Here is a 9,910-nt window from a genome sequence, read left to right as displayed (position 1 = left end):
GGGGGGACCTCCTGACGGCTCTGTGGCCTCGGGGCCTCAGGGCCACTGTCCCTGCCTCTGAGAAAGAGCAGACCTGAGCCCCAGTGGCAAAGCCCCATGCTGCATGCCCTGGGTCAGCTGGCCTCGCTTGTCCAGTGTTGGGACAAAGGCCAGGAAAGCGATAGGTCCCCATGAACAGAGCATGTAGGGGTGAGGTGGGCAGGGAGGGGATCTGCCAGTATGGAGGTGATGGTGCTGGCTTCTGCAGACTCCCTGATGGCAGGACGACCCCAAGAAGCACCCCTCCTCCCTGGGGGTAGGCAGGACACCCCAGAGCCCTCCACAGCCTGAGCAGGGGCCAGCCCGACCGTGGTGGGGGCAGGGTGCCACTCACCTAAGCGGCCACTGCCCTGGGCGCTGGCTGGTCACGACGCACTTCCGCCCACACCCACAAAGGCCAGGGTGGCTGGACACTGCCTCTTGTCTTTTCTGTCACGGGACATGGAGTGCACAGAGGCAGAGACCAGGGCAGGAGCCTCGGGCTGTCTGTTGGGGTCACAGTGGCATCTGAGGCTGATGGCGTTAAGGACAAGTCCCGTCTGCCCCATGCTGGGGACAGTGTGGGAACAGCATCTTCTGTAGAAGGTGCTGACCCAAGGGGGCCGGGCCAGCTGGAGCCGTGTCTGCGGAGGGGGGTCGCTGGGCCCAGAGGAGACCCAGGAGAGCCCAGGCCCCGCGTGGAGTGGGAGGGAGGCCTCCCATGTGTGGGGGTGTGTGGGGCGGGGGCCCAGTGAGATGGGTGAGGTACCGAGGACACCAAAAACTCAGTGAATATGCCCAGCGACAGGTGAGAGGACACCATGGTGGCATGTCACTGAGCCCCGGAAAGGCAGGAGGCGCTGGCCCACGCAATGACCCACGTGGTCAGTGAGAAGCCAGGTGCAAAGGACACGGCCGCCAGGCTCCACCGCGTTTGGTTCCGAGGCCACGCCCACCCGCACATGGAGCAGTTAGGCTCCCGGGGACCCTGGGTGGCGGAGTGACGGTCGAGGGGACAGGGCCTCCGTGGGGTGACAACAGTGTTCTGGAATTGGATAGAAGCTATGGCTGCACAATCCCCAAATTTTAAAGAGAATAAACTTCAAAAACACTGAATCGTGCACCCCGAAACGGTGAACTTTATGGTATGCGAATCACATTCCGACAAAGCCATCGAACACAAACTTAGGCATCAAGGCGGCTACCATTCGAATGCATCTTAGGGAGTCAAAATGAAGGAGGGAAATCTAGGATGAGCAAAGCATCGCACCGCGGCATCGAGGCTGGAGCGACAGTGCTGTGGCCGGCCACGTCTGTCGTCTGTCGTCTGTCGTCTGTCATCATGCGGCTTCTCCTGAGTCCCTCCTGTTCTTATAAGGACGGGTTATAGGACTTAAGGCCTCCCCGACCTAGTGTGACCTCATCTTAACCCAGTCACAACTGCAAAGACCCCATTTACAAACAAGGTCCCACCCATCGGTACTGACGAGGAGTGAGGGTATGGGCGTGCTTTGGGGGAGCACCATTCACCCCAGTACGGAGGCGAAGGACACAGGCAGGGCCCTGGGACAGGGTCAGCACCTCTCGAGCCCTCCCTACTCCCCGTAATAATAAGCCCCACCAGCATTTCCGCACAGGAGGCTGCCCGGATCCAGCCCACAAACCCACTGACTGGACACCGGAGTGGGTCACAGCCCCAGGGACACCCCCGCCTGCCAGGATTCACCACACAGCCGGCTCCTCCTGCCACACCCCTGACCACCCCCTGCCCACTCTCCTGCTACCACTGGGGATGCGGCCTTGGCCTGGGGTGGGGGAGGGGACAGGTGCCCCTTGTACTCACATTGTCCCCACCCCTGCCTGTGTTTGGGGAGAGGGGTGCCATTGCAAAGAGGAAGGGCTGTCCCCTCCCTGAACTTGCCGGGAGATAGCCCCCAAGCTCAGTGCCCTCCCTGATGAGCCCCCGCCGCAGCTCAACTCTGCAGGGCGTGGCATTGGCCAGAGAGGTCCCGGAAGGAGGGGCGCAGCCACCAAGAGTGCCCGCCCGCCAGGAAAGGGAAGGTGTTGACCGGAGCTCCCAGCTGCCCTGGCTGCCAGCCCTGCGGGGGCCACACAGGATCCAGGAGGAGGCGTGGCATGCAAGGGCTTGGTCCTAAGACCAGTTCCTCCTAGGTGTCTCGGGTAGGGCCGGCCCCCAGGGTGGCAGGGGCCCAGCTGCAGCCGGAGGTGCCAGGAGCAGGCCGCCCCTCCCCTGCAGTCCTTCCGGGCAGGAGGGGCCGGTGCCTGCCACGCCTAGGCACACGGGACAATACTGTCCCCAGTGCTGTGAGATGGTCCTTGTGGCCTCTCCAGGCCAGCTCAGCCCAGAGCGACCCGGGCCAGGGCTGTGGGCGAGGAGGGGCGCCCCAACTGTGGACAGATGTGAACCTGGAGGGGCAGCCCGGGGGACGGGTCATCTGTCAGCGTGCGGCAGGTGCTGGGTCCGGGAGCCTGCCCGGGCCCTCTCCACCCTGAGAACCAACACCAGGCTGCCCGTCCCTGGTCTGGTGGCCCAGGCGGGGCCGGCATGGCACAGACGGGGCTCCGGGACACACCGCGGTGCCTCCGCCTCACAGGAACCGGCACTGCTTCTCCTTTATGCTTTTTGTTAAACTTGCGCTTTATTAAAAGCATTGTTTTTCATTCTGCCTGTTTTTTTTTTTTTTAATTGAGGTGAAATTCACAGAACATAAAATAAAGCATTTTAATCTGAACAAGCCAGTGGCATTTAGTAAACTCATGGGGCATGACCACCAGCTCTTGCGAGCTCCAGAACGTGTTCGTCACCCCAAAGACACTCACTGCCCGTTTCTCTCTCCTCCCGCCCCAGGCGAGGACATCTGCTTCCTCCGGTCTCTGGATCTGCCTCTCCCAGGCACTTTGTACAAATGGAGTCGCACGCTGAGTGGCCGTTGTGACTGGCTCCCTCCACCCGGCGTGGCTGTCGAGGTTCAGTGAGCCAGCAACAGTCCACCATGGACGCACACGCCGAGGGGGCCAGTGCCTCTGTGGGGACAAGGCCAGCGTGAGAGTGGACGTGCAGGGCGGTGGCCGCCCCAGCTTGGCGGAGAGCCCGAGGGTAACCTTTCGGGGGACGAACTCGGCCTGCCCGTGGGATCGTCCAGCCTTCGTTTGCCCTGATGCTCCCTCCCACTCTCGCGAGCGGGACACACAGCCCCTCCTGCAGACAGACACACATCGACACGGTGTCTCTAATGACAAACGTAACGTGCGGGGACCTGCGCGGGGTCCGGCGGCAGGTGGCTGGCCAAGGAAGTCACTGGAGCGTCCTCAGGGCGCCCGCCTAACACGGAGCTGGGTGAGGCTGCAGCCACACGGAGTGACGGTGCCACACGATAACTGTCCCCAGGGCAGAAGCAGGTCGCAGTGCGCTGGAGGGTGGCGGCCGGGGTGGACACGGCAGAGAGGGGAGCTGGGGTGCGGGGTGGGAGGAGGCTGCTCCAGACGCTGTCCTGTCGTCGTTGGGACACACAGCGAGTGGATGGCGAGGCCCCGCTCCCCGGCAGGCCACGGCTGGAAGGGCCCTGGGTGTGCGTCTCTCTCTGGTCCCCCTGCCATTCCCACTCTGATGACTGCTCTACCCAGGGAGAAGGGCCAGCCCTGCCGGAGTCACACAGCCCTGCTCCCTGTGCCACGCGGAGCCATCCTGGCCTGAGAGGGACCTCCTCTTCCTCCCCTTGTCTCTATGGCTAGCCCCTTGCAGGGACCCAGGGACAAAGGACAGCTGCCCAGCCTGGCTGCTTACCAGAGGAGGCCCACTGTCCAGTGTCTTCTGCTGTCTTCTTGGACATTCGGGCCAGCCCGCATCCCGAGTGACCCTGGCAGGCCCAGCCGGCCGTCTCCAGGACCACCACGGCCCCTCACCTCCGTGATGCCAGCAGGCAGGGGACCTTTGTGCAACTTTTGTACCACAGACAGAAACTCTGCCTGTTCTCCCCACCCCCACACCAGGCTCAGGGAGGCCAGGCACTGCTGATGGTCAGTCTGCCCAGCCCTGTGTGGACGTGCCAAGTGCCAGGGAGCCCCTGGGGGCCACCGGTGCCAGGCTGGAGTCCCCGGGAGGGGTGGAGGGACAGCTGCAGCCCTAGTTGTAAACAGGCCTGGTGGCTGCAGGTATAAAAGCCGGATGCCCCGCAGCCTCTCAGCAGCCCAGCCTGACCTGCCTCCTGGGTCCTCGAGGGAAGCTGGGCAGAGGTGAGCCCTGCTCGGGGAGAGGTGGTGGGAGCCAGCGGCCTGGGCTTCACCCGCGGGGTGATGGGAGGCCCTGGGGGCCGTAGGGACCCCAGCGAGGTGCAGCGGAGGCAGGAGAAGGAGCAGGGAGTGGGGGGGCAGCCCTGAGGAAGCTCCAGGCCAAGGGCAGCTTGGGGTGCCCGGTCTGCAGCGTGGGCTGGTACGGGCCTGCCCGTGGGGCCGTGAGCCGGGGCCAGCTTCGGCTGTGGAGGGCAGGGAGATGGGAGGGGAGGCAGAGAGGCCTTTTTGAGGGGAAGGGTGAGGGGACGAGGCCCTTCCAGGCACTGGGAGAACCCCGGGGGGCTGGGCAGGGGGCTGCAGCCTCCCCTCCCAAGGCCACCACTCTCCCTGGCGGAACTTGCCAAGTGAGCCTCCAGCCCAGGCCCTAGAGCAGCGCCCACGCAGCCCCAGGCCCCAGGCCCCAGGCCCCGCCCACCCCCATCTCCCGGGCATCCCTACCTTTGTGGCGGGGAGAGGGGGCAGAGAGCAGCCCAGACAGATGTCAACCCTGGATTCTACCAGACCTGGCTGGGACGTGGGCCAGCCCCCCGGAGGCGACACTGACCTCTGGCAGGTTCCGAGTGGCAGGCAGGTGTCCTCTCCCTCCAGAATGAACCCCGAGATGCTGGGGTGGGAGAGGAGAATCAGGGCTCAGCTCAGGGTGTGGGATGGTGGGACCTGTCTTATGGGCCCCTGGGGCCCAGGCCTGCCCTCGATCCCACTGACCATCCAGCCCGCCTCCCATGCGGGCCGCAGCAGTTGATCATTAGGGGTGATGTGTGGGGACCCAGCTCCGGGCCCACTGCAGGTCTAAAGCCCTTTCCCCAGCCTCATGGCTCCTCGTGTGACCCCGTGAAGTGGGCAGACAGGAGTCGGCCCACTTCACGGGTGAGGAGCCAAAAGCCTAGAGCGGCTGGAGGAGTCGGGGTGGGAGGCAGGGCCAGTCCCGGGGGTGTGTCCAGTGCTCCTACTCCCCGGGAGGTGGCCAGGGGTGGGCACGACTTTCAACTGGTGGCTTCTCCACTGGGAGGAAAGTGGAGACTCCTGTGGCCACTGCCCCGCCCCACTAAAACCCACAGGCCACTGGGCTGCCCCTCCCCGGGGCGGGAGTGTGTTCCAGGAAGCTCCACCACCCCATGAACTTTCGAGAAGGCCAAGGAGTCTCTGAAATAGCTTCTTTGCCTCGAGCCCCAGAACCCAACGCCCCCTGGGGAGAGCAACCTGAGAGCTCAGCAGGTCACAAGGTGCTGCCATGAGGGGCACAGGACAGCCTGGTCCTCGACTGCTGGCCCCTCGCCTGTGCCCAGACCCCCACCTGCCCGGCTGGAACCCCTGCCTGTCTCAGTGGCACCTGCCCAACACTGAGGGACAGTGACATGTGCACCTCCTCAGGGGCCGTGGGCGGATGCACCTCAGGCTGGCCCTGCGGAAGGCCTGGGGAAGGAGCAGCAGCCACCCTGCTGGGGTGAGGTTCTGGGCCTTGCTCGGTCCAGGGCCAGCTCCAGGCCAGCCATGCCCAGCACACACCCCCACAGGGGCTCAACGTCCTGCCAGGACTAATGGGGCCCACTGGGCTGGGGTCTGGGACAGTGAGGCCAAGGCCCTGGGCCTTGGGTCTCGGCCAGAGGAAGCGGGGCTTCGGGTAACCAGGAAGGCTTCCCAGAAGAGGCAGATTTGAGATGGGCCTTGAAGGACGGGGGCTGTCGCCGGCAGCACCGAGGGATCAGACCGTTGCCGCCTCCACCTCTTCTGAGCAGGGGGAGGGAGCTCGTGCACAGCACCTACCATCTCAGACCCGCAGGCCCTTCTGTGATGTGGGGGTCACACCTCTAGCAAGAGCTGGGGGCTCAGACTCCTCTTCCTCAGGGCCCTGGGCGCAGGGGCACCTGCGAGGCCAGGAGCCCCGAGGGTGCTGGACGGCTGACCCCTCCAGCTGCCTTCTGCAGCCCTGGGGCAATGGGGGGGTCTGGTCTGGGCCCCTGGGGACCCCACTTGGGAGGCAGGAACCGGCACCATGCCAGGTCCAAGCAGAGCCCCTCCTGCTGTGCACGTCCACCCAGCTGACCCCCTGTCCACCACAGAACCGGGATGGACAAGGACTTCTCCTCCCAGATGAAGAAGATGGCCCTGGCTATGGGCACGGCCCTGTCGGACAAGGACATCGAGATGCTGCCCACGGACATGAGGCACCATGGTACAGCCCTCTGCCCCCGCTGTCCCCTGCCCCCGGCCAGCCCGGCCACAGCTTAAGGAGCAGAGGACACAGGAGCCCGGCCACGAGCTCCCGCTTCCCAGGGCTGACGGGCCCCAGACACACAGGGGAGGGACGGCCCTGGCACCCCACCCCAGGGCAGGGGTCCCCCCCAGGCCTCGCACGAGGCAGCCCCGCCGACCCGCACCTGTCGCCCCAGGCTCCTTCAACTATCTCAAGTTCTTCGAGTACATGCAGAAGTTCCAGACCTCAGGGCAGCTGGAGGGCGCCATCCGCAAGGCCTTCCAGGCCCTGGACAAGGACAAGAGCGGCTTTATCGAGTGGAACGAGATCAAGTAATAGCCATAGCAGGGGACGTGGGTGCCGAGCCCTGGGCCCCCTGCCTGGTCCACGTCACCGTGCCCACCCCAGCAGACCCAGTCCCCCCGCTCCAGCGGGCCCCCCCGGCCTTGCAGGAGGCAGGGCCCAGCAGCCCAGGCCAGAGGGACAGCACCAGACCAAGCCTACTTGGCACCTGTCTCCAGTTGGGCCTGTCTCCCCATCCGCAAAGTGGGGGGCAAGCACCTTGTAAACCAATGGGCCACAGAGCGATGGCCCTGGCTCTGACTCAAGCCTACCCCGCCAGGTACGTCCTATCCATTGTCCCCAACAGCGGGCCTGCTGCCCCGCTGACAGATGAGGAGGCCGAGGCCGTGATCCAGGCAGCTGACACGGACGGGGACGGGAGGATCGACTTTGAAGGTGGGCGGCGCTGACGAGGGTGTCTCCAGGGACCTCCCTGGCCGGCCTCCAGGGCCCTGGCCCTGTGGCCACCTGCGCCTGGGCAGGCTGCCCTGTGTCCATCGCCCGTCTCGGGGTACAGCCGAGCGGCTCCCCACTGCCGGGCGTGGACCTTCCCCTGAAGCTTGCGGCCGCCTGCGGTGGACACCGTCGGCCCTGACTCGCAGACAGGGACACAGTCTCAGGGACGCTGAGTGGGGCAGGGTCGAGGGGCTGCTGCAGGTTTCTGAGCGGTGGCCTGAGCAGCTTTGGGGAAGGTCACCTGGGCAGCCTCAGGCTGGGGGTCGGTGGTAGATTAGCCTGAGAGAGGGGTGCTCTAAGTTGGGGCAAGACCAGGGCCTGAGGTGGATGGGAAAGGAAGTGGGGTGGGCTGAAGGCTGCAGCCCCAAGGGAATGGGTGTGGGTGGGTGAAGGGAGGGGGGACTACGGGCTGACCTGGGGTCTGCACTATCCTGCCCCTCCCCCACCCTCTCCAGCTGCTGGCCCTGGGCCAGAGAGCAGCCAGGTGACCCTGGGTAAGGGAGACCACAGGCTCAGACTGGCCTCCAGACACCCCTGCCAGCTGCAGGCTCACCGTCACCCCGGGGCCTCCACTTCCTGCCGGCAAATGCCAGCAACTCCTGACGTGGGGTGGCCGCAAGGTTTAGCAGGCCAAGAGCTTTCTCAGGACTCAGCCCTCAGCCTCTCTGTGTCAGTGTCCCCACTGAAGGCAGGATGGTCACAGGAACACCTGCTCAGAAGGCTCTGAGGGGGACTCAGGTCCCCACGGAGACCAGGTCCACCTGAGCCCCGAGGGGTTGGCTCAACGCCCCAGGCACGCAGGCAGCCGTCTGCTCCCCCTCGCTTCCTCCTCAGGGCTCAGGCCCCTCTCCCCTCCCTCGTAAGTGGGGCACGCCTGCCCCGGGGCCTGTAGGGCTGGGGGGCGCACAGGGCAGGGGGTTATTTACTAGAAATCTGTCTCCTATTCTAGAATTTTCTGAACTAATCAAAAAAGAAAAATTTCCAAAGAAGAAGTAGTGCCACGCCCAGCCTTGGCTGGCGAGGGCCCTGGAGGGGCAGTGGGGCCACGCGTGTGCCCGGCGAGGAAGCCGAAGGGGTGGGCACAGCCCGTGCCGGGAAGATGGAAGAGAAACATTAAATGAACGACGTGGCCCGTGCATCTGTGTGCGTGCTGCGCGGGCTGTGTGGGAGCAGGGTCTCGGGTCTCTGGGGACAGCTGGTGGCGGGGCGGGTGTGCGGGGTGCAGAAGGGAAAACGGGAGGCCGTGTGGGCGGGCACATCCCGCCCCTGCCCCTTTCCCGTCCCCAGCTCACTGCGGGTTCCCACGGAGGACAGTCCCACCACCAGGCTCTGGCCCCTCCTGGCGCCAGCCTCCCAGCACGGAGTTCTCTGGGCCCAGGCCCCTGAGGCCCCCCTCCCCCAGCCCAGCCGGGCTCTGCTCAGGCTTCGAGCCGGGCTGGAGTCCACACAGCAGCGCGTGAGCACCTACGGCCTCAGGGTGCGGCCAAGGAGCCCTGGCACGTCCCCTGGGCCATGCACTCCGGGCTGGACACATCTAGGGGTTGGTTCTCTGCCCGCGTGTCCTGCCTCCCCTGCCTCCCCTTGGTGGCCCCTTTCTCCCCATGCTTTCCCGAGGGGGGAGCCCCCACCTGGCCCACCCCAAGCCTCTGCTCCCCCCGCGCTTGCCCACCTGCTCGGCTCCCGCTCTGTGGTTTAAGTACCATCTGGACACCAGCAGCTGCCACCCAGACTGCTCTCCCGTACGCCGGACTCCCACGTCCATGGGCCCCGTTGCATGTGTGTGAGAGCGAGGCCTGCACTTGACGCGCCCCCAGGCTGGGCTCTGAGGGGTCGGTGGGAGGGGCCCGTCGTCTTGCTCTTCTGGGGAGACGGACGCCGTCTGCGCAGACGCGAAGGCCGAGGCCCCGACACATGCCCCTGTCCTCCGAGCACTGAGACCAGCCTTCACTGGGACTCGGCCAGCAAGAGCCCAAATCCCCCAAGGCCGTCGATGGTGAGGGGTTGCAGCGACCCTACCAGCAGGGGGATCCCCAACACCACGGCAGCAGGACGGCCTTCCTGGCCAGCACAGGCTGGGCCCAGTCCTGGTTCCAGCCCCTGCAGCAGCAGAGCCCAGCAGGAGGGGACAGCGAACCCCCCGAGGAGCTGCACCCTCTGGACTCCGCCCTCCTCGTGGGCAGGCCTGTCCAGGGCCCGTCTCCACAGGGCTCCAGCAGAGGGCTGTGGATGGGGGGCACCCGGCAGGGGTGGGGGAGGAGGCTACTGCTCCTTCCCGCGGGAGGCTGCCGGCGAGGGGCTGTGGGTGCTGGGGAGCTCGGCTAGGACCAGGCTGGAACAGAGGATGCCAGCCGGGGTTCGACGGGGCCAGGCAAGGAACATGGGGAGTCAGGCTGAAGACAGAGCTGGGCCAGGACGACCCTTGCCTGGCCGCTCTGCAGAGGGGCCCCGGGGGCAGCCTCCATCCCAGACCCCAGCCCAGGAGAGACACGAGGCAGGGCATACACAGTGTTAAGAAACATTTCTTTACTATTAAAATGCAGCCATGGTGCTCTGCCCGCCAGACACCGAGCACGGGCCAGAGGGACGGAG

At 65.6% G+C, this 9,910-nt stretch overlaps 2 protein-coding genes across 2 annotated transcripts in view; one reads left to right on the top strand and one right to left on the bottom strand.

Moving 5' to 3' along the window:
* Positions 1–6,396: 6,396 nt before the first annotated feature.
* On the top strand, positions 6,397–8,317 carry LOC111747554 (parvalbumin beta-like). The gene is made up of 4 exons (XM_023538649.1): positions 6,397–6,502; positions 6,720–6,855; positions 7,146–7,261; positions 8,271–8,317. Exons 1-4 carry the CDS (start codon positions 6,397–6,399, stop codon positions 8,315–8,317), a joined length of 405 nt encoding a protein of 134 aa, XP_023394417.1.
* A 948-nt stretch (positions 8,318–9,265) lies between these two features.
* The window catches only part of CEP131 (centrosomal protein 131), a 22,649-nt gene continuing 22,004 nt past the window's right edge, over positions 9,266–9,910 (bottom strand). The window contains exon 23 of the mRNA XM_023538659.1: positions 9,266–9,541. Coding sequence (XP_023394427.1) covers positions 9,266–9,541 — 276 coding nt within the window. The remainder of the gene's footprint in view (positions 9,542–9,910) is intronic.

The sequence above is a fragment of the Pteropus vampyrus genome, unplaced genomic scaffold (genome assembly GCF_000151845.1).
Source record: "Pteropus vampyrus isolate Shadow unplaced genomic scaffold, Pvam_2.0 Scaffold227, whole genome shotgun sequence".
Lineage (NCBI taxonomy): Eukaryota > Metazoa > Chordata > Mammalia > Chiroptera > Pteropodidae > Pteropus > Pteropus vampyrus.
The sequence above is the reverse complement of the archived record's forward strand: the minus strand, read 5'-3'. Positions and strand labels throughout refer to the sequence as shown.